A 24,536-nucleotide genomic window follows, 5' to 3' on the forward strand; every position below is an offset into this window, starting at 1 on the left:
CGGGCATGGCGCTAAGGAGGGTTGTAACTCTGGGGAAGGTTAGGGCGGAGCTAAATGGGGCGGAGCCTGGGGCGAGGGCAAGGCTAATAGGGGAGAAGCTGAGGGGGGAGAGAGCGGTGATAAATGGGAGGAGCTGTGGGGACGAGGGCGGGACTAAGGGGCGGAGCTAAGCGCGAGGAGGTAGGGGCGGGGTCGGTTGAGGGCGGAGCTCAGAGGGGCGGGACCTGATCTTTTCCGGCGGCAAGGCTTGCGTTCGCGCGCAGGTCCTTGCTTGGCAGCTGCAGGGCCGCCTCAGGGCTCGAGGCGAGGGCTTCTTTCTCTTCCCGGGGCCATGGAGCGGCTGACGTTGCCTCCCGGCGGCGCGGCGGCGATAGACGAGTACCTGGAATACCGGAGGTGAGGCCTTAATCTGCTTCCCGGGGCGGACTCCGTTCCTGGCTGAGTCTCTCGTCGTCGGAGCACAGTGGAGCGATCAGGGATCCGGCAAGAGCTTTAGGGTTCCGGGAGTCCGTTCCTGGGCTGTTCGGGAGGCCTGGATTAATTTCACATTTTCACTTCTGTAATTAAATATGCCGACAGACGGTTCTATTCTTTAATGAGTCTCTTCCGAGACCTCTTGAGTCTCATCTGACAAGAGGGGTGATTAACGACTTTTATAGTGGGTCCTTTTTTGTTTTTCTCAGTAACAGTTGAAGCAGTCGGGACCTATAAAAGTTAGTAGACGTCAATTTGCATATTTAATTCAGTGATGGGTAAGGCATGAACTGATGAATGCACTTCCAACCCTAGGGAGGATGGTTTTAGGACTTGGTTTCAGAGATTTCTCTCCGAAGCAGGGGCCACAGCTGCTTGCTCCTTTGACTCAAGGTCGCACTAAGGCTGACACATCTGCCTCCAAGTTCCTCTCTCCTAAGTTTCATTTTGGCAGTTGGGAAACTGGGAAAATGGGGTTTACAGACGGCTTGTCAGGAAACGCTAAAAGTGTGGTGCTTCCCCCAAGTCATTTGGGGGCATCTATCTAGGCAGTTGGGTTTTCCAGCATACTGCTGTATTAGAGTAGTAATGTTTAGAACTTTCTGAAGATTTTCAACAGGAAATTTGAGCTCTAACAGCTTGATCATTCTATCTGTCAGGTTTCTAAAACACCACAGTTGAAAGCAACTTGAGGAGGAAGGGGTTGATTTCATTTACAGCTTGAAGTCCATCATCTGGGGAATTCAAGGCGGGAGCTAATGCAGAGTCCATGGAGGGGTGATGCTTGCTTTGCAGCTCAGGGCTTGCTCAGCCTGCTTTTTTATTTTTTATTTTATTTTATAGCACCCTAGACACTGCCTAGGAGTGGCACTGAGCACAGTGAACTGGGCCTTTCTACATCAATCAGCAAACAAACTACAGGCTTGCCCACAGGCCAATCTAGTTGGGGGCATTTTCTCAATTGAGATTTTATATTTCTATATGATTCTCAAGTTGGTGTCAAACTAGCTAGCACACAGTCTTCATGACAGGTCTACCCATCACATATTTACCCTCTTACTATAGCAGGGCTAGCGTCATTCCTTTTGGCTCTCTGGCTTTCCCCTGGAGGAAGTCACTTGATCCTGAGGCTGACTGAATGAAGACTTACATATTTACAAACATGGATTGGACTTTCACTTGTCTCTTGTCCAGAAAATGCTAGGTACAGGTTCATGGGAAATTATTTGTGCAAGCGTAAGTATCATAGGACATGTCCCTTTAAGAGAGGTTATCATGTCCTTTAACCATCAGCAAGCTTTGAGAGACATGAGGACTTGGGCTCCTAGATATGAAAGGGCTACATGGGGGAGGCTCCTGAAATGATCTCCATCAGAAATAAACTTTCCAATGGTCAGTGGCCCAGGCCTGCCATTTCAACCCAGAGGGCAGTGAGTTCAAGGTCAGTCAAAACCTCGTGTGGAGAACCTGCTGAAAAACTAAGGACTGAGATGTAGCTCATTGGTAGAACCATTGCCTAGCACTTGGGAGGCCTGGGTTCTGCAAACACAGAAAAATACCAAACGAAGGCTTCTTCGCAGTTTTCTTTAACTTTGACTTAGCTTGGGTGGGAGGTGTCTGGAGGGAGTATACAGTCTTTCTACTCAAAGTGTCAGAAGGTGGGCCCACTGGCATCCTGCCTCACCTGGGGCTTCCTCAGACTCAGTGACTGAGTTCTGCAGTGAACAAGACGCGCTGGAGACGATGGATGGACAATAAAGCCTGAGTGCTCAGGTTGGAAATGTAAATACCAGCATTCTCTTTAAAGGTCTGCATTTGACTTAAGATCTTTCTGGTACTCTTGATATTCTTTGATGGCTATAGTAAAACCTTATCTCACAATAAGTTCATTATTAAGAACTATTGTGTGTGTCTAGAATGTTTAAGCAAAGAAGAGAAAAATCAAAAGAATAAAGGAGAGAGCCAGAGGGTGAGCATTTGGGGAGAGGAAGGACTGAGCACAGGCAATGGACACAGGAGTGAAAGAGGACGGCACAAAACTGGTTTTCTAGTCCTAACTCTGTAATATACTTTTTTGTTTTCTTGGCAGATAAGTGTATGGAAATATATTCCATGCTGTAAGTATGACATCTAATGTGAAGCTCACAGCTTGGGAAAGGGCATTCTAACATTGTATCTTTGGGGCTGGTTAATTTCAGTGTGTGAAATTTTATTTGCAAGTTTATTAAAAAAAAGAAGATTGTGTTGATTGTATAGCTTATAAATTGGGTTTTCATTTTCTCTTCTTCCTTCCTTCCTTCCTTTTTTTTTTTGTTGTTTGTTTTTTAAGACAGGGTTTCTCAGTGTAGCTCGGGCTGTACTGGAACTTGCTTTGTAGATCAGGCTGGCTTTGAACTCCGATTCTGCCACCTGCCTTTGTCTCTTAAGTGCTGTGATTAGGAGCATTTGGGTTTTGATTTTCTACTGCAACCAGCTATTTCAAAACATGGAGAAGTATGTAAGCCGGGCAGTGGTGGCGCACGCCTTTAATCCCAGCACTTGGGAGGCAGAGGCAGGCGGATCTCTGGGAGTTCGAGACCAGCCTGGTCTACAAGAGCTAGTTCCAGGACAGGCTCCAAAGCCACAGAGAAACCCTGTCTCGAAAAACCATAAAAAAAAAAAAAAGTATGTAATGTACAAAAAAATCACATAAACATTCTATAAATAACACTTCAACCAAGATGTAAAATAAGTAATAAATTTATTGAAAAAAGAAATTAAAGGGAGATATTTTCAAAGAGAAATTTTTGAACTACTGAAAAATTTTTTTAATTGTATTTTTTCTTTCTTCTAGCAAAGCAATTTTCCCCCATAGAAATAGTTTTCTTTTTCATAAGATTTTGGAATCTTATGAAACTTCAAAACATCTGATCACCCATTATATACCATGACTTTGAGCTTGTGTAAATCAAAACATTTCAAGGTTTTCAGAGCTCACACGACTTTCAGCTTCTGTCCAGAAGTCAGGTAGGCCAAAATGTTATGTTGACTTCTGCACTGATAGAGTTTTAGTTTTAGGTATTATTTCGTTTGTTTTGTTTTTTTTGAGACAGGGTTTCTCTATGTAGCCCTGGCTATCCTAGAACTTGCTCTGTAGACCAGGCTATCCTTGAACTCACAGAGATCTGCCTGCCTCTGCCTCCCAAGTGCTGGGATTAATGGTGTGAATTAAGGTACTGTTTTAAAAGGGTGAAAACATAACTTTTAGAAGGTTAAGCTCAATATTTGTATTTTCTCCAGACAGGGTCTTGCCTCTAATTCATCTTCCTGCCTTAGCCATTTCAGATGGGATTTCGGGAGGACACCACATCTGGTTTCAGATCTAGCTTTTAATGAATGAATGTTTGTTTCAGAATTAAGGAGAGACTGAGATGAGTAGTGATAACCACTGATAGACCTTGATCAGTGTAGAGTCACCTTTCTGCTGCCGTGATGAAATGCCAATGAGCAAGAGAAGTTGAAGAAGGAAGGATTTGTTTGGGCTTATGGTTCAAGAGGGGTTAGAGTCCATTATGGCGGGGATTATGGCATGGTGGCAAGAACAGGAAGGTGGCTGACCATTTTTTGTCTGCACACAGGAAGCAGAGACAGACAGAACAGGAAGTCGAGAAAAGCTATAATCTCTCAATGCTGGCTTTGAGCAAAGTACTTCCTCCAGCATGAGTGTACCCCTAAAGGTTCCATGATGTCACCAAACAGTCCCACCAACTGAAAACCAAGTGTTCAGATATGAGGACTTATGGGGACATTTCTCAGTCAGACCACCACAATCAGTGAAGTCATGTTTAAAAATTGTTACCTACAATCTTTTTTTTTTTTTTTGTTTTTCGAGACAGGGTTTCTCTGTAGCTTTGGTGCCCATCCCGGAACTAGCTCTTGTAGACCAGGCTGGCCTCGAACTCCCAGAGATCTGCCTGCTACTTCCTCCCGAGTGCTGGGATTAAAGGCGTGTGCCACCACCGCCCGGCCAATCTTTCTTTTATATGGGAAGAGAATGGAGAAAAGATTTCTTTCTTCAGACATCCCTGGGTTCATGGCAGAAGTACCTAAAATAAAAGGAAGATTGACAAGGAAAATGCTTACAGGGTCAAGCTTATGTGGCATGGGAGTGAAAAAAAATAAACACACAGGAAATACTGTAACTTTATGCTTAGGTTTGTGGAATGGGGACCAGCCAGAGAGACCTGACCCAAGCACAGCAGGGTATGACCTAATGGCGATGAGTTGGGGAACTTAGCAAGGCCTGTCTGTGTAGATTCATCTGTAAGTGTGTGGCTGGGAAGGATATTTGGGAAGGTGGGAGTAGCAGTCCTCCTTTGACTGTTTGCTCAAGAAGGTGCTTGCCAAGTGTCGGGGGAGGTGTGGTACATCCTGAACTCCATCAGAAGCAGCAGTTTTATTGTTACCGTTTGCAATTTGACTATGTATTTGTGTTGAAAGGAAAAATCCAAAGTCAAAGCTACTTTTCATTTAAATATACGAGAATAATTTAATTTTAGAGTTTAGTATTTTGGGCCTGGAAAATTTTCAGGGTTATAAGAATACTTTTTGTTGTAGAATTGTTGGTGAGGATGATGGAGGGAAACTGTTTACTCCTGAAGAGTATGAAGAGTATAAGAAAAAAGTCTTACCCATGCGTTTACAGAACAGGTTATTTGTGAGCTGGCGGTCACCAACAGGAATGGACTGTAAACTGATCGGCCCAGAGACACTGTGTTTTTGTACACATAGGTAAGATATTGCATCATTTATTTAAAAAAAATTTTTTTAACTTATGTATATGTGTGTGTCTAGGTGGATATGTGCATGTGAGTGCAGGTGCCTTTGAAGCCAGAGGCGTCAGATATGCCTGGAGCTGGGGTTACAAATGGTTGTGAGCCACCTGAGAGAGGTTCAGGGAAGCGGATTCTGCAGGAACAGTGGGCACACTCAACTGATGAGCCATCTCTCCAGCCTACTTTAGTGCTTGTTAATGAAAATGAAAGTTACGGCAAAAACATGTCTTCCTCCTATAAATAACAGTGCGATGATTAAGAAGCATTTGATGCCAGCATTTACATAATGCACTAGGATTATGTAAAGGTTTTTAAACATATAATAAACCCCCGTACTGTGTTAAAACTCATCACAGGGTCTGTCACCATGAACAACTCTTGTCTTGCCATTGGCAAAACCAGAGGATGGTGTTTGTCCAGAGGTCTATCGGTGTGGTGAAGGTAGCACCTACTGGTCCCATTATTAGAAAAATAGGACATGGGGTCACACTGACCCGCACTGGTCAGACTACTCATCCACCAATAGACCCACTTCTCAGGATTACGAATCACTCTTTACATCCGTGGGTAGCTGGGTTGGTGTTTTCCACTCTGTATTTGTTGGCTCAGGTCTTTGTGAGAGGGTCCCATTATGCAGTCCAGGCTGGCCTGGAACTTGCTGTGCAGTCATCCCAAGTAGCCTCAAACTCATGCTTCTCCTGTCTGCCGGCTGCTGGAATGACAGGTGCGACCACCATACCTGGCCTCTACCTTGAACAGACAAAAAATACAAATTCTTTTGACTTCAAATGGTTGTGTTCAAGAACATCACTGAGAGAGGAGACGTGAGGGGTCAGTCATGATGTGTGTTGTTTGTATTGTTGTGCAATACATTCCTTCAGATTTTTCTATCATCTCACAATTGTAAATAGCAAAATGACCAATGTGCGTTGTAAAAAGTACAAAATGGAAAATCCACCGAACCTAGTACTTCTTTTTAGGGACCAGGTTTAACTTTTTGTTCTAAGAAATGCATTGAAGGGGAACCGCCCTGCTTCAACAGCAACCTGCGAGGCTTTTTCTGAGAGACTCTTTGTCTAGTTGCTATTTACAGAGTTGTAGTTTGCCAGAAGTTGTTAGGCAGTTGCTAGGATGAGTAATGTGTGGAGACTGGCTTTAGACTTACCTAGAAACCATAACCAAAAGCACTGTGGAGGCCTGGAGGATGATGGGTACATGTTGATATCTGTCAAAACTGAAGGGGTTGGGCAAATGTGTGGTAGTCTTATGATTTATGCTTGTGAATGTCTAGTGCCAGTTTCTGTGTGGATTTTGTGCGGTCTGGAAATGACAATCGTATTCCAACCCAACGACGATGAAGAAATTTCTCTGTGGTATTCCTCACTTAATGAAATTCCTATCTCACACATATTTTTCTGTTTATATAAAAGTGAAACATGGTTATTAAGAGAAACAGGGCATACATAGAAAGTAGAACACTCACCACCCGAAGCCGCTGCTGTTAGTGCTTCCCATTTTGCCTGTATGATTTCTCTTTGCAGTGTTCACTTAGCTGTATTCTGTGCATTCATAAGACAACACTGTCTTTTCACGATCGAATCACAGGAAATGTGCATGCATGCGGCTATTAGCAGTCTCAAGGCAGGTCTCAAATAACTAGTCCATGTCTCAGCTAGTCCACTGTTGTTCTCCAAACTGTGCGTGAGACTCCGGGGGTGCCAGGCAGAAAGGCAGGTTACAGGAGTGGGAACTCCAATTGCTGTTCTTCCTTTGGCTTTAACCATCTAAATTCTAAATATTTTATATATAGTATTGTGATTCTCTGATTTTCTTTTGTCTAAAGAGAGGGTTTCACTCTCTTTAGATAAAAAAACTGCTCTCTAGTAATGGATTTGTCCATTCCCCTTTTGCCTATTATACATAAATATCTACTAGTATGTGTACTATTGCCAACACTGCCTTTATGTGAAACCCTCATCTATATGTGAAATTATTTACTTGAGGTGTGTTTTCCAAAATTAATTTCTAGGGTAAGAGGATGGAATTTTAAAGTTTCTTGAAACACCAAATGGAACTGGTTGTTTTGTAGTAATCTCTTTTCAAAAACTTTTCAAAAAAATTGATTTTTTATTATTTTATGTGTATGCAAAACCAAAAACACACAACTTAAAATACCTTATCAATACCATTACTTTATTTTGATGTTGAAAGTTAAAAATTAAATTATAGTTAAGTAAATATCATTAATATTTTATTAAATTTGTTTTAGGTTTAGATAGCAAATCATAAAAATAAATTTAAATGATGTACTTTGATGAAAACCATTCCTTTTAAAAAACCTTACATTTATATTAATTCATTCATTGTGTATGTGTGTGTATATGTGTACATGCGTGAGGTCAGTGGGTCCAGAAGAGCAAACTCAGGACAGTAGGCTTTGTAGCAAGTCCCTTTACCCACTGAGGCATCTCTCAGGCCCTCTTAGTTTCTTGGTGTGTTAGGACACTCATTGTCTTGTACATAGCACACAAATGTTCTACCTACCTAACCTTACAAATTTCATATAATTTTACTCTCTCTGCGTGTGTGTGTGTGTGTGTGTGTGTGAGAGAGAGAGAGAGAGAGAGAGAGAGAGAGAGAGAGAGAGAGAGAGGACACAGACATACTATGACACAGTGTGGATGTGCAGAGGACATTTGAGGGGAGCAGTTCCCTCCTCCCACCATGGAGCTTTTAGATATCAAAGTAGACATAGTTGTGGCAGCAAACGCCTTTACCCTCTGGGCCATCTCACCACTTCCCTCACACCTTAGGTTTTCAATGGGGTTTTGTATAGCTCAGGCTGGCCTTAAACTCATGATCCTCCTGCCTCCACTTTCTCAATACCACTGCACCTGTCTTGATAGAAAGCAAATTTTTTGTAAGGCGCTATTTTGTATGGCTGGTTATATTTTAGTCATGGTCCATTGGCTGAGTATACTTGATGCTTGGGTTTGATTTCCAGTATAGTCCCTAAAGAGGAGCTTTTTCATCCCTTGAGGATGTGCATCCACACTGAACTGCAGTGACGAGTATTGTAAGGGAATTATATTTCTTTATACAATTGTAAAACTTCTTACGTAACCAAAAATTAAAATCTGAAAAAGTGACAACTACTGACCGACCAAAGCAGATAGAAATACTGAATGTGGGAGCGGTTACTTTTACTTTATTAATATGAATAGCAAAAGATAACAACAGAATCAAAATAATTACATATGCATTTAATAGACAATAAATTGTAATGTTTGACAATATCCAAATTGTGTTTGTGTTTTTATTTTTAAAAGGTACAAACAGCATAAAACTGACTTTGAAACAGTTCCACAGCAGCGCCCCATTGAGCTGCCTTGCCGAGTGACTGGGTGCCAGTGCAAGGCTTATCACTATGTTCCTCTGAATGGTACCCAGCCTGTTCGCTGCAGGTGCAAACACTTTGCTGACCAGCACAGTGCTGCACTTGGCTTCGCATGTAATTCCTGTAAGTTCCATTTTATACACAGTTGCAGACTGTTTTTAGTTTCTTTTTTTCTTCCCTTCCCTTCCCTTCCCTTCCCTTCCCTTCCCTTCCCTTCCCTTCCCTTCCCTTCCCTTCCCTTCCCTTCCCTTCCCTTCCCTCTCCTCCCCTCCCCTTCCCTCCTTTTGTTTTTTTGTTATTTGTTTTTTCGAGACAGGGTTTTTCTGTAGATTTGGAGCCTGTCCTGAACTAGCTTTTGTAGACCAGGCTGGCCTCGAACTCACAGAGATCTATCTGCCTGTCTCTGCTTCCCGAGTGCTAGGATTAAAGGTGTGTGCCACCACTGCCCAGTGATGAATTTTTGTAACAGTTTGACTACAAAGCAAAATTCAATGGGTAGATACTTAGTTCCTAGTATGATTTATAATAATAAATTTCAGTGTCATAGAATTTAAATGATTTAAGTAATAGGAATAGATTTTAAAGAATTACTAGATACCACCTTATTAAAAGTTTTTTAAATTAAATTTAATGTGTCTGGGTGCTTTGTCTACATGCATGTCTGCACCACATGTGTGCTTGGTGTATGTGGAGGCCAGAAAAGGGTGTCATATCCCTGGAACTGGAGTTATAGATGGTTGCGAGCTGCCGTGTGGATGCTGGGAATTAAACCCAGGTCCTCTAGAAGAATCTCTCCAGTTCTGATTAAAAGTTGTCAATAACAGGAGAGATGGCACCGCAGTAAAAACACTGTTTTTGTAGAGGACCCAGGTTCAGTTCCAGCACCTACATGATGGCGCACAAAATATTGTGCACATTCATACATTCAGGAAAACACGCATGTACATTAAAATAAATAAACCTAAAAAATGACAAAAAATGTTTTTAATAATGAGAGTTTAGTCAACCTGGTTCCTTTTTTGCTGTGGGGGTTGGTGTTGGAGATTGATCCAAGGTCTCATGAATGCTAGGCAAGCCCTCTACCACTGAGCTACACCCACAGCCCTAAATTAATTCTTTATAGACTTTTAAAAGAGGAATTTTATAGGTAAATAAGATGCAACAACCTGACAGACATTTTATATTTTCTGATTACGGGTGCTCAGCCAGTAAATTCTACATGTCGCAGTTCCAAATCCAGAACAGATCTGAAGCAGTTCTGACTTCCAGTGTTCTGGATAAAGGATACTCAACCCGAGACACGTTTTTACTGACAGTAGCAGCAGTAAATGTGTTTCATCTGCCAAGAATGGAATTAGTTGCATAAAATTTAGGAGCTTTGGTTCCCATACACAGGTATAAGTGGTGTGAGCAGGTAAAGATTTTATATGTTCTGGTCTCCGTTCCACTATGGCTACTTTAAAAAGTTGTTTGTGTGTGTGTGTGTGTGTGTGTGTTTGCATACATGCATCTGGTGCTGGCAAAAGCCAGAAGAGGGCATTAGACCCTGGAGCTGGAGTTGCAGACAGTAGTGAGCCACCATGTAGGTGCTGAGAACTGAAGAAGAGTGCATGCTTTTAACCCACTGAACCATCTCCAGCCTTTATTTCATTTTCTAGAGACAGGGTTTTGCTGTATAAACTAGTCTGACCTGAGAGTTGTGATCCTCCTGTCTCAGCCTTCCAAGTGCTAAGCTTCCAGGAGTTCACCACAGTGCAGCTTTAGTGTAGCTTTTGAGGAAGAGGGTCTGCATTTTCGGGCACTCAGGTTTTTAACTCAGTGTCTTTTGGGCTCAGTTGGTGTTTGAAACATTTCCCCTTCAGTGTGTACTTAGCCACTTAAGCATCTGTAGAGTAGTCGTGACGGGAGATAAGACGTGCAGGCTTGAAGAACTTACCCCTAGCTGGCTTTGCCTAAGATACATGTCTTAGGGTGGGCAGCTTAGCATTTATTAACGGTTTACCCTTTGTGTCTTAATTCAGGCTCCAAGTGTTCAGGCTTCCACAGCTGCTTCACTTGTGCCTGTGGCCAGCCGGCATATGCCCACGACACAGTGGTGGAAACACGGCAAGAAAGGTTGGCTCAGGGCAAACCAGTAGGACGGGATGTTCCTTATGCGGCAATGGGAGGTTTAACTGGTTTCAGCTCATTGGCAGAAGGTTACATGCGCTTAGATGACAGTGGCATTGGTAAGTGAAAGCATCTGAAGTGTGAACTTGGCACAAGGTGCACTGATAGTAATGAATCCTTCCTTTTTTTTTCTTTCCCGAGACAGGGTTTCTCTGTGTAGCCCTCCCTGGCTGTCCTGGAACTAACTCACTTTGTAGACCAGGCTGGCCTTGAACTCACAGAGACCCACCACCTGCCTCTGCCTCCCAAGTGCTGGGATTAAAGGTGTGCACTATCACCACCTGGCTTTATTTAGCATTTTATCGTCATATTTTTTTCCAGAAAATTTTCCTTATTTGATTTGTGTTTTACAAAAATTGCTGTACTATACAACATATTGTTATAGAAAACTTACAAAACACAAAAGATTATTCTGTCTGCCATACTTAATCCAAACCTGAGTCCATCCATGTTCCTGTTTATTGAAGAAGCTGGATGACACTTTTGTTTGATATGATAGAGTTACTTGTTACTTTACTGTGTGAGACTTGCTATTGTTATGTTCCTGCTCTTTTTCTCCCTCCTCAGTTTTCCTTTTCTTTCCTTTTCATCTTTTCTCATTGGCCTATTCTTCCTGTTTGTGCTCATCTGTCAAAATTATGATACTTTTTATATATTTTCTATTTTACATAATTATAAATCACATAAACAAAATTTTCTGTAGATTGAATGCACATGATTTTCTTAGGCTCATGCAACAGCTTCAGAAAACCCAAAGCAAGTACAAAATTGATGATGATGAAGGTTGAAGCTTTGTAGTGTTCTGAGTTGTTCCAACTGCTTCTCATGATCTCATTTATTAAAGTGAGTCTGTGGGGGTAAGTTAAGATTTCTGATTTACCGATGAGCAATGGATATACTACATTGGCTGTTCTTCATCAGGTAGTAGGACTGGCTGCAACCTAGAGATTGCTCTGAACTCCTGGGTCTGCCTTACTCTTGTCTGTTTCTGTATAGGCACCATATTATTTTCATTACTGTGGGCTCACAGTAAATAAATGAATTAACTTATGATTTAATTTTACTACTTCAGAATATTCCTGACCTATTTTTAAAATTTTTCAGAAATTTGACCTATTTTTTTTTTTTTTTTTTTTTTTTTTGGTTTTTCGAGACAGGGTTTCTCTGTGGTTTTGGAGCCTGTCCTGGAACTAGCTCTTGTAGACCAGGCTGGTCTCGAACTCACAGAGATCCGCCTGCCTCTGCCTCCCAAGTGCTGGGATTAAAGGCGTGCGCCACCACCGCCCGGCTGGCCTAATTTTTTTTTATAAAAACATCACAACATTTTAATTAAAAGCACATTGAATATGCAGATTAATATAGAAAGAACTGATAGTTTATAATATTTTATCTTCATTGATTTGTGCTCTTCTGCAGACAAGTAGAATTCTGAAATTATTTTTCTAGAAAGCCCACACAATTTTTATTTCTATTTAATCTCTAAATTTTTAAAAATTACATTTGTGCACTGTGTGTATGTATGTGTAGGCGCACATGTATATGCATGAGAACACATATGGAGCCCAGACAACAACTTTTTGGAGTCCCTCTATCATGTGGAACCTCAATCTTGGGAGTTTCAGATAGATTTTCAGTACAGTTTGCAAATAATGATATTTTTGCTTCTTCCAAATCTTTTTATTAATAGTTTTACAGCTGTCCTGAATAGTGGTGGTGAATATTTGTCTAATATTTATTTAATTATCTATCTATCTATCTATCTATCTATCTATCTATCTATCTATCTATCTATCTATTTATTTTGGTTTTTCGAGACAGGGTTTCTCTGTGGCTTTGTAGCCTGTCCTGGAACTAGCTCTTGTAGACCAGGCTGGTCTCGAACTCACAGAGATCCACCTGCCTCTGCCTCCCGAGTGCTGGGATTAAAGGCGTGCGCCACCATCGCCTGGCTGAATTATCTAATTATTTAATAATTATTTAATATTTATATAATATTTATCTCTCAAGTCTGCAGTCTTGCCTTCGTATTCCTTTTCTTTTCTTTTTTTCTTTCTTTTTCTTTCTTTTTGGATTTTTCGAGACAGGGTTTCTTCGTAGCTTTTTTTGGTTCCTTTCCTGGAACTAGCTCTTCTAGACCAGGCTGGCCTCGAACTCACAGAGATCCACCTGCCTCTGCCTCCCGAGTGCTGGGATTAAAGGCGTGCGCCATCACCGCCCGGCTTCGTATTCCTTTTCTATGTCTGTGATAAGACATCATTTCCTAGGCAGCTATCAGAAAAGAAAGTGTTTAATTTGGGCTTATGGTTCCAGAGGGTTGAGTCCATGGTGGGGGAAGGAAGGCCTGACTGTAGGAATACCTGAGAGCTTACATCTTGAGCCACAACTAGGAGAGAGCTAATGGGGGATGGCATGGGCATTTGAAACCTCAAAGCCCAACCCCAGTGACACAGCTCTTCCAACAAGGTCACACCTGCTAATATTTCTCAGACAGTTTCATCAACTGGGGACACATTCAGACATGAGCCTATTGGCCATTCTTAGTCAACCACCAAACCCCATGAGGGAGGGATGGTAAGGGGAAGTGGGTGAGGAGAGGAGATCCAGAAGTTTCTGCCCTGTTGAAGGACCACCCAGGGCTGGTGAGGCTTCTGCTTGCAGCCATGCAGAGTTCTAGACAGTGGTGCTCTCTGGCTGGGACTTAATTCCTTTGTGATTTAGAAGCAGTCCGTAACTCCCACATCTCAGGAGAGTTTGACAGACAGCTGAGCTGTGAGATGATGGGTCTGCCATGCAGTCTATTGTAGTGGGGCTAAGGTGACCCCAGAGCATAGCTGAAGGTGGGTCCCTATCACTGGAAGATTCGGTATGGGAAGTGACAGGCACTGGAGCCTGGTAGAGTCTGCACTTGCAGCGAGAGCAAATGGGAGCCCATGAGGCCTTATCTTATGCCAGCTCTTACCACTGGAGACCAGGAACCCATGCAGCAAGTGAGGCTGTCCCAAGTCCCCACCGTCACAGGAGGGCGTGGTGGAGATGAGCAGGGTTAGGGATTGGAAGAATGAGTGGTTTTTCTGAGCTGTGTGCTTTAGGAGCTAAGACTGGCTTGTCAGCCAGTTAGACTGAAAATTCATTTCCAAGGAGGTGGTTTGTGAGGAAGGATGGTTTGATCTGTTTCTCTGTAGCTTCCTTCTTTTTGGTTCAAGAGTTAATGCCTTTAGCAGTTTATGTAGTTTGTGGGCAGTGTATGTTTCTTGTTCATTGAAGAAAGAACTTCATTTTTTATACTTGGTTGTTCTAGTTTGCTTTTCTGTTGACTGTTATAAAACTGCCCCCAAACAACTCGGAGAGGAAAGGGTTACAAGTGATAATCTGTCATTGAGTGAGGCCATACAGGAACCTGGAGCAGGAACTGGAACAGACTGTGGAAGAATGCTTCTTACTGGCTTGCTTCCCATGGCTTGCTCTACCTTATATAACCTAGGATCTTAGGGTGGGATACACGCCTTTAATCCCAGAACTAAGGAGGCAGATGCAGGGGAACTCTGTGAGTTTGAGGCTAGCCTGTTCTACATAGACCCCATCTAACAAAACAAAACAAAACAAAGCAAAACAAAACAAAACAAAAACTCCAAATATATAACCAGCCCAGGATCACTTGCCCAAGGATGACACCACCCACAGTGCACTGGGCTCTCCTCCACCAGTCTTTTTTTTTTTTTTAAATTAGGGTTTCTCTGTGTATCCCTGAAACTTGCTCTGTAGACCAAGCTGGCCTTGAACTCAGAGATCTGCCTGTCTCTCCTTCCCAAGTGCTGGAATTAAAGGTTAATGATACCACCACCCAGCCAATATTTCTTTCTTTTTTTTTTTTTAATAAATGTACTTATTTTTATTTTGGGGTGTGTGTGTGTGTGTGTGTGTGTGTTTGTAAGTCACATGTATACAGGTGCCTTTGGAGGCCAGTGGAGGGTGTTAGATTCCATGGAGCTGGTGATACAGGTGTTTATGAACTACCTGATATGGATTCTGGGGATTGAACTCAGATCCTCTGGAAGAGTAATGCTCTTAACCACTGAGCCATCTCTCCAGCCCCATCAGTCATTTCTAATTAGGAAGTGCAAAGACATGCTGTCAGGACAGTCTGATAGAGGCATTCCTCAGCAGATGCTCCCGCTTCTCAGATGACTCTAGTTTGTGTCCAGTTGACGAACACTGCAGATTACTGGTTTTCTAGTAAGGAGTGGATTAGAGGGTCAGTTTGCCTCATACTGAATGCTGTTTTAGTGTTTTATAACTATATTAGATCTGATACTTATTTCTGGACATACGGATATAAATTTTTTTCCTTTGGTGGAAGCGTTTATGAGAAATGCAAAATACTTTTTTTAAGCTATTTTTTTCTTTGTGTGGTAGATAAGAATTTAAAATAAAAATTCATTGGGCTGGAGAGATGGCTGAGTGATTAAGAGAACTTGTTGTACTTGCAGAGGACCTGGGTTTGATTCCCAGAATTAACATGGCAGATCACAACTGTCTATAACTCCATTTCCAGGGGATCTAACACCTGGGCACCAGGCATACACATTACAGACATACATGCAGGCAACACACTCATATACAGAAAACAAAAGTAATTTAAAATAAAAATTCCTGTTTGTTTACTTGTGTCGTTGTTTTTTGATTTTGTGTATTCTTTTGAGTTGGGGTCTCACTGTACTCTTCAAACTGGCCTAACGCCTCACTTCTTAAGTATGGGATTATAGACATGAACTACTTCGGCAGCTACAATTCACAGGACTTCTTCCTGGCAGTTCTGCTGATGTTCTGATCTATATAAATGATGAATTGCGTCTATCTTTATGGAGAGAGATTGATTTCCATCCTCTGGATCTTCTGTTCCCAGGTGTACCCTCAGTTGCAGTTTTGGACTCCCCAGTTTCAGCCATGGACCACCCATTCCTCAGAGCCTTGCAAATGCCATCTACTTCTGCTTCACAAACACTAACAGATGGTAATGAAGGTAAAAGAAGTACTTTTGGGTGTACAATATAACAATATGGAGCTTTGATGTGCTTCCCAGGTGACAGACCAGGGTAAGGACTGCACCAGTGTCTAATTTAGTGAGCTGGTGAGTTTTTACTGGGGTTACTAACAGCGTGGTGAGGAGTGGGGATAGCTCAAGAAGGCTGCTTTACCGGAAAGACCCCAACACAGGATAACCCAAGTTGGGGATCTCTTCCACAACTTGGCTTTCTCTGCCCACGGCAGCTGTTTACTCCTGTTTTTCACGGCTGGGAGAATCTTGGGAATTCTCGTTTTTCTCCAGTGGTGGCCTTTTGTTTACCTCCCATTTCCCTGTGAGGCTGTAAAGGAAAAGCCACCTCCCCCCTCCTGCAGGCAATGTTTCAGTTGGGCTGGAGAGATGGCTCAGTGGTTAAGAGCACTGCCTGCTCTTCCAAAGGTCCTGAGTTCAATTCCCAGCAACCACATGGTGGCTCACAACCATTTGTAAAGAGGTCTGGTGCCCTCTTCTGACCTTCAGGCATACACACAGACAAAATATTGTATACATAATAAATAAATAAATATTTAAAAAAAATGTTTCAGTTTGGAAGGAATGTTGCAATTCCCAGGAACCTGGGTCTATGCATTGAGTCCAACCCCACTCCAGCACTCACACAGACACACATAAAAACGATTTTAAATTCCTTTCAGAACACTAAACCAACTATTGGTTAATTTTTACAAAATAAACACCATGAAAGATGGTTAAACTATTTTAGTTCTGGAACTTTCAAAGCAGTTAGTATCATTTCTATGGTTGCCTATAGACAGCCTCAATAATGTACAATGCTGTATATTATCTCATAAGGTATAATGTGGATTCTAGTTACATCCTAAAAATAGTTGGAAAATAAGTGTATTTGTGTGTGTGTGTGTGTGTGGTGAGTGTGCATGTGGAGGTCCGAGGACTACTTGCTATGTGTGTGGGGGTAGGTGTGCATGTGGAGGTTGGAGGACTACTTGCTGTGTGTGTGTGCGCGCACACGCGCGTGTGGAGTTCTGAGGACAACTTGCTGAAGTTGGTGCTTTCCTTCCAACACATGTGTCCTGTGAACTCAACTTAGGTTGGTGACAAGTACCTTTACCTATCAAACCATCTGTTGTTCCTCTCTTTTACTTACTGATACAGCGTTGTAGCCTAAAGTAGGTGGATTACTATGTAGGTAGCCCATTGGAACTCTTCCTGCCTCTCTCAGTGACTTGGTTTTAGGTATAAGCTCTTTGCCTAGTTCTAGGTTACTCCAATGGAATAGCCGTATGGTGTTGTCTAATAGGAACCAATTGAATATTTAGAGAATGTTTGCCATGGAAAATCACTTTTGTGATGGAATTCTTGTAGAGAAAGAATTTAACATGAGACCACGAGGTCATTTCCGGTTTGAATAATAAACTATTATTCCTTGGTGTGAGGAGTTCTGCCTCCTCCCCATCTCCTTCTGGGGGGGGGGGGCACGTAATGTTATAAATACACAACTTGAATTTTTCTCTCACGTTACTAGATCCAAGCACTCAGATTTCTTCCTTAAGGAAATCTGAAGAGGATGATATGGCTTACTTTGAAAGGCGATACCAGGAAAGGGTAAGTGTTTGCAGAAATCTACTTGCATAAGGCTTTACTTGAAACACAGATACCACTGAAGATTAATCGAGTATGTGCAGCATCACTGAAAATAGTTTGTAAAGGGTTAACTCACAGCTGGTATTGGGCTTTAAGGCTTCCTTAGAACAATTCAGATAGAAACAGCACCAGAGAGTAAATGGACTCATCTTCCAGCTGATTTGTGAAACTCATAAATATATTGATTAAATACAGAAGTAAAATAAACATCAATCAACTGCATATTTGTTAATTATGTGTATTGAATTTTTTATACATGATTTAAAGTTTTTTACATAAGTAATTGTCAGAGGAGAGGCTGGTTAGTGAGTGCAGGGGTGAAGCTGGGTAGGAGGAGTACATTCTAATGTTCTGTAGCATACCAGGATGCAGTGACTGTACTTCAAAATGGCTAGCAGAGAGGATTTGAATGGCTTTAAAACAAAGGAGTGGTATATGTTTGAGGTAGTAGATATGCCAACTACCTTAGTGGGATTATTAGACGTTTTATGCTGATATTGGACCACATTGCACCTTGTCAGTATACATAATTAACTAAAAACCGCACATAGATGAGACTCTCCTTTTACTTTCTGTTGTCCCCCACATGATGCCTAGCTAAGCTCACCTTGAAATGGAGGACCTAGAAGTAGAATATTAAATAAATTGCATGCACGAGCACAGGAGGTGGAAAGAGAAGAAGATGACCTCACCTGCCTCCATGAGGAATCCTGAAGCTGGGGGCAGGTTCTCAATGTGGGAAGGGGCATCCTGGACCCAGTTTAGGCCAGGGATAAGTGGCGGACCATTTTGCAGTGATAGAACCTATCTCTATCTGTGCTATAATCACTTATCACTTGTGACTGTATAAGTCTAAATTTAAATAAAGTTAAAAATGAAACAATTTTCCTTAGCTCCACTAGCCATGACTTAAGTTCTCAATAGCCACAGTGTCTAGCAGCTCCACGGGGACAGCAAAGATACACCCCCTTTCCACCACTGCAGAGTTCTTTTGGAGCGCTCTGTCCGGATTACTTTAACAAAATAGCGTAGACTAAGTAGCTTATAAACAGTAGAAGCTTACTAAGTTTTTGAGGCCAGGAAGCCTTGGTGAAGGTATTTGCAGATTTGGGATCCTGTGAGGGCTGCCTTCCGGTCCATATTTGGGATCCTGTGAGGGCCGCCTTCCGGTCCATATTTGGTGCCTTCTTGGTGTGTGGTTGTGAACAAGATAAGGCAGCTAGCTCTCTGGCATCTTTTTCTTTTTTTAAAGCTGATTTTTATTGATCTCTACATTTTTCTCTGCTCCCCTCCCTGCTTTTCCCCTCCCTTTCAACCCTCTCCCAAGGTCCCCATGCTCCCAATTTACTCAGGAGATCTTGTCCTTTTCTGCTTCCCATGTGGATTAAATCTATGTATTTCTCTTATAGGGTCCTCATTGTTGTCTAGGTTCTCTGGGATTGTGATTTGTAGGCTGATTTTCTTTGCTTTATGTTTAAAAACCACTTATGAATGAGAACATGTGATAATTGTCTTTCTGTGTCTGGATTACCTCACTCAAAATGATGTTTTCTAACTTTATCCATTTGCCTGCAAAATCCAAGATGTCATTTTTTTGTGCTGTGTAGTATTCCATTGTGTAAATGTACCATATTTTCCTTATCCATTCTTCGGTGGAAGGGCATTTAGATTGTTTCCAGGTTCTGGCTATGACAAACAATGCTGCTATGAACATAGTTGAACACATGTCCTTGTGGCACATTTGAGCATCCTTTGGATATATACCCAAAAGTATTATTGCTGGGTCTTGAGGAAGGTTTCCTGATTTTTTGAGAAATTGCCACACTGACATCCAAAGGGGCTGTACCAGCTTGCATTCCCACCAGCAATGCAGAAGTGTTCCCTTTACCTCACATCCTCTCCAGCATAAGTTGTCATCAGTGTTTTTGATCTTGGCCATTCTTACAGGTGTAAGATGGAATCTCAGAGTTGTTTTGATTTGCATTTCTCTGATGACTAAGGATGTTGAGCATTTCCTTAAGTGTCTTTCAGTCATTTTAAGATTCCTCTGTTGAGAGTTCTCTGTTTAGGTCTGTACTCCATTTTTTTTAATTGGATTATTTGTTCTTTTGATGGCCAATTTCTTGAGTTCTTTGTATATTTTGGAAATCAGACCTGTCTGATGTGGGGTTGGTAAAGATCTTTTCCCATTCTGTAGGCTGTCGTTTTGTCTTGTTGACCATGTCCTTTGCTTTATAGAAGCTTTTCAGTATCAGGAGGTCCCATTTATTAATTGTTTCTCTCAGTGTCTGTGCTGCTGGGGTTATATTTAGAAAGTGGTCTCTTGTGCCAATGCATTCAAGTGTATTTCCCACTTTCTCTTCTATGAGGTTCAGTGTGGCTGGCCTTATATTGAGGTCTTTGATCCATTTGGACTTGAGTTTTGTGCATGGTGATAGATATGGATAGATATGGATCTTTTTTCATTCTTCTAGATGCTGATTTGGCATCTTTTTCATTGACATCAACTGCACTCCTGAGTGCTTGCCTTCATAGCCGACCTGCTACTGAAAGTTCACACCTCCTACTGTCATATGTCAACATATGACTTTGGCAGGGGTACAAACACTTGGGGGCATAGCTAAGGGAAACATATCACTGAAAGCCTTCAAGGTGAGTTGGAGTTAAAAGGCTGTTTTTATAGCACTATTGGGGGCAGGATTTATAATCCAATCAATCTTTATTCTTGGGACACATACTTACAGGTTAATTTTAGTTTTTCTGGGTTCTAAAACTCCCGTCCCTCCCTGAATGGGCCTGGATAGTGTTGGCTGTGTTGAAAGCATGGCAGTGGCATTTGTTTGCCGGCAGGTAGAGTGGAACTCGTATGTATGAATGTTTTCTTACTTATAAGTAAACCTTCATTAATGAATGTATGAGATGCAGTTTAAAACTTTCCAGTCGGGGTGATGAACTGTTTGCTGAGACAGTCTTCATACTCCTTGTAGTGTAGTTAATGGACTAGTAAAGTAAGAAGTCCACACTGAAGTGCTTTCTCTTGAGCCGGCATTTACTCCAGAACCACTGAGCAAAAGGGATGAGTAGGAAGCTGTGTTGGATGTTTCAGGGCTTTGTTCAAGAGCACTGTGTGTTGCCTCTGTCCTTTGCTAATTTTTTGGAACACTGGTATGGGGACTCTTAATGTTTAGTGGGAGTTGGCATTGACAGGTGGAGCTTTTGTGCTAATGTGGTTTACTCTCTGCTTTCAGAGATTATTGGTAAGGTTTTTACTTTATATGTCAGGTTAAATTGTTTTCTTCTGCTATGATAAGACTTGTTTTTTTTTTTTTCCCCAAGAAAGCAGAATTTTATTTATGAAACTAGTACCAAACGCTCACCAGGGCAAGATGTTTTGTTTGTGTTGGGACATTTAAAAAAGCAGGACAGAGTCTGGGAAAGAGACAGCTTGCCTGTTAGCTTGCTAAATAGATATTTGATAACTACTGTTTGTCTTTTAATAATTGTCTTTCTTAAGTTTAACTTTTTTGAGCAGGGTCTTGTTATATGCTGATACCTTGAATTTACCATCATCTGGCCTCAGCCTCTAGCATGTTGGTGGTTCAGTGTGTGCCATTTTGCCTGGCTTTAGTGGCTTCTTTGGCCTTTTGCTTTTGTTTGGCATACCTTCTGCATTTCCCCCTCTTTCTCATATTACTAAGAACTAACACTTAGTCTTTTTTTTTTTTTTTTTTTTTTTTTTTTGGTTTTTTTCGAGACAGGGTTTCTCTGTGGTTTTGGAGCCTGTCCTGGAACTAGCTCTTGTAGACCAGGCTGGTCTCGAACTCACAGAGATCCGCCTGCCTCTGCCTCCCAAGTGCTGGGATTAAAGGCGTGCGCCACCACCGCCCGGCCTAACACTTAGTCTTAAATGAGATGAAAAAGGAGTAGGATTTGTTGAGCACTTATCTATAGATTGATTTTTGGGGAGGGTTGGGGTAACAGGGTATTAGGTAGCTCAGTGTGACATCACACTCAATATGTTTGAGAGACTGACTTTAAACTTTCGATCCTCCTGCCTCCATTTCCTAAATGCTGGAATTGCAGGCATATGCCACCATGCCTAATATATTATTTTTTATTTCTGTGATAAAACATTATGACCAAGGCATTTTAAAAGAAAGTAATTGGGCTTACAGTTCTTGTAGTGTGATTTCTAATTGGTCTTAATAATAAAAGCCCAGAGTCAGATATTAGGGGGTAAAAGTTGAAAGATCAGAGAAGCAGTGCAGCCAGCCACTAGTTCTTATATCTACAAAATCCTCAGACCAACTGGGGTATCCTGTGTCTACAAGTCCTCAGACTGAATATGGTGAGCTCCTGTCTCCTTCTCCTCTCTCTGACCAGCCATATCCCTTTATGTCTCTACTTCCCTAATGCTAGGATTAAAGGTGTGTGACTCCCAAGTAATGGGATTGATTAAAGGTGAAAGCCACCACTGCCTGGCTCGTTTCTCTTAGACTGGATCAATTATGAGTAGCTCAGTGTGGCCTTGAACTCACAGAAATCCATCCCTGTCACCCAGTGCTGGGATTAAAGGTGGGTGCCACCACTGCTTGGTTTTTATGGCTGACTAGTGTGGCTAGCTCAGCACTCTGATCTTCAGGCAAACTTTATTTGGTAGATCACAAAGAAAATATCACTTTTCCTCCTTTTTGTCTAAAATAAAAAAGAAAGTTATAACTAATATAAAAACTATATACAATAAGTACAATAACTATATGTAATATATAAGGCAATAATTACATTTACAATGTCTAGTCCATTAGCATTTGACAATTTCAGAGAAAATACTCCGTTATCTATCCTATTTTGGTGATTCCAAGAGGTTGTACCTAATTCATTTTGTATTCTAACTTGTATTACCGCATTTCTAAATGTCCTAGACAGGATCAGCAGGAGGGGAGATGGGGATGGGGAGAAGGATAAACAAAATACATATGCAAATGCCATTATGGACCTATGTCTTTACATGATAATTAAAAACAACAAACAAAAACTAGCCTTTAATCCCAGCATTTGGGAGGCAGAGGCAGGTAGATCTCTGAGTTCTCAGCAAGCCTGGTCTACAGAGTGAGTTCTAGGACAGGACAGCCAGGGCTACACAGAGAAACCCTGTCTTGAAAAACAAAAACCAAACCAAAACAATCCCCCCATACCCCATAAAAAGACTAACGAAAAGGTCCTATAACGCTGCCTTTGAATGGGGTGTCCTTTAGAGCCCCTCACGTGGCCTGACTGACAGCATGTGAGTGGTAGGAGGGCATGGTGACTGAGTGAGGTGCCAGCCAAAGAGGAGTAGGGGAAATGGGGAAGATAGATAGGTTACTTGGATTTTTATTTTTTTATTTTTTTTTGATTTTCGAGACAGGGTTTCTCTGTAGCTTTTGGTTCCTGTCCTGGAACTAGCTTTTGTAGACCAGGCTGGTCTCGAACTAACAGAGATCCGCCTGCCTCTGCCTCCCGAGTGCTGGGATTAAAGGCGTGCGCCACCACCGCCTGGCTAGGTTACTTGGATTTTATTACTGAAAATTTGTCACTTGTAATTCGATGGATAGGATAAACTGGTTTTATCAGGTTCCAGCTCTCCCTTGCTCCTTTAGTCTCCCTTCGTCTCGTCTTCTCTTCTGTTTCCTCCTGTTCTGTCCTGTCCTTTCTCATTCCCTTTTGCTGGAAATCAAGTTTTGGTACTTGCTAGGCAGGTGTTCTGCCACTGAGCTACACCGTCCGCCTGACTTTTTTTTTTTTTTTTTGGTTTCTTTTTAAAAAAATATTTATTAAAAAGAAACCAAAAAAAACATTTATTTTTTGAGAATTTCATACATGTATATAATGATTTTGGTCATACTCAGTCCCTGTTCCATTTCCCCTTGCTTTCTTGGTGTTATGCTGTCACTTAAGCCCAAACGTCCTGTTTTCACTTTTGGGCCTTAAGTTTTGGTTTGTCCCCTTGAAGTTTGAGGCTGTGATGGTGTGCCTGGGAGTTGTCCTGAGTGGCGGTGACGAAGAAGTAGATGTGCCTGTGTTATGGAGAGTCCCTGCTGTCATGAGAAGGCTCATGTTTCTCAGTTAGGCAGCTGCCACTTATGGTCCCCACTCTGGGATCCTAGGAACTCACCTTGAACGGTGCCGGTGCATCACAGATGATCCTGTTGAATTAGGTTTATTCTGTAACTGCAGGAAACAGATAGGCCAGGCGCACTGTCAGGATTTTAAACATTCAGAAATACTCCAGTAACAATTCAGATTTATTTTTATCCAAGGCAATATTAGTTTATATACTCTTCTTATCAAATTTCTGAAAAGCTAAAGCCAATCATTTAAAGAATGCAGTCATGCCCCATTAATGATCAGAGTTTGGTGTTAGTGTTTAACAGTTAATAATTCTGGCATGACTATGCTAAATAAGGCATGGTTAACAAGGTATGATATGTGTAGCTTTATTTAGGATAATTTAAAAATTTTATCAATAAATGTTTTAAATTTACAGATAAAAATGGAAAAATCTGCTAAGCAGAAAGGGAAAGCTCTGCTGCCACCAGGTACAAAACCTTCTTGAAGTCTGTTGGACAAGCCACCTTCCAGATGCATCTCTATTTATTTATTATCTCTCGATCTGTGTACGTTCTTATTGTATAAATATGTCTTTTTGAATTTTGTTTATCTTATTGAAACAAGTGAAATGAAATTATTTTTGTCAGAATTCCTGATGTAGCACTTTCTATACTTTTTAAATGTGGTCTACTATGTAGCCCGGGCTGGTGCTGAAGTCACGATACTCCTGCCTCAGCACACGTATGCTTTCTCTCTCTCAGCGAGTTATATATGTTATTTTCATATTATTAGAACCCTGAAACTAGGTAAATATTTTTAGCTTATTATATTTAACTTTTGTAGGCTATCTAGAAAATTAAGGATATTATTAAAGGTTTTAAACAAATAAATATGGGTCAGGTTTTCATTC

At 41.5% G+C, this 24,536-nt stretch overlaps 1 protein-coding gene across 2 annotated transcripts; it reads left to right on the top strand.

The window, feature by feature from the left end:
- Positions 1-269: 269 nt before the first annotated feature.
- Positions 270-24,520, top strand: Fam221a (family with sequence similarity 221 member A). Of its 2 annotated transcripts, none has more exons than XM_057782070.1 (7): positions 270-396; positions 5,071-5,244; positions 8,618-8,808; positions 10,707-10,913; positions 15,758-15,874; positions 17,418-17,497; positions 24,063-24,520. In XM_057782070.1, exons 1-7 carry the CDS (start codon positions 332-334, stop codon positions 24,129-24,131), a joined length of 903 nt encoding a protein of 300 aa, XP_057638053.1. In that variant the 5' UTR covers positions 270-331; the 3' UTR covers positions 24,132-24,520. The 2 variants fall into 2 exon arrangements, with proteins under 2 accessions (XP_057638053.1, XP_057638061.1); XM_057782078.1 differs by lacking the exon at positions 270-396 and adding an exon at positions 2,568-2,591.
- The last annotated feature ends 16 nt before the right edge of the window (positions 24,521-24,536 follow it).

Source organism: Chionomys nivalis, chromosome 1, assembly GCF_950005125.1.
Source record: "Chionomys nivalis chromosome 1, mChiNiv1.1, whole genome shotgun sequence".
In the NCBI taxonomy this organism is placed as follows: Eukaryota; Metazoa; Chordata; class Mammalia; order Rodentia; family Cricetidae; genus Chionomys; species Chionomys nivalis.

Excerpts from the sequence above, each read along its gene's own strand:
- Fam221a (XM_057782070.1), top strand. The coding sequence starts at position 332 with ATGGAGCGGCTGACGTTGCCTCCCGGCGGCGCGGCGGCGATAGACGAG. Across the intron at positions 15,875-17,417 it reads ACTAACAGATGGTAATGAAG|ATCCAAGCACTCAGATTTCT; the intron begins GTAAAAGAAGTA and ends TCACGTTACTAG. Across the intron at positions 17,498-24,062 it reads AAAGGCGATACCAGGAAAGG|ATAAAAATGGAAAAATCTGC; the intron begins GTAAGTGTTTGC and ends TTAAATTTACAG.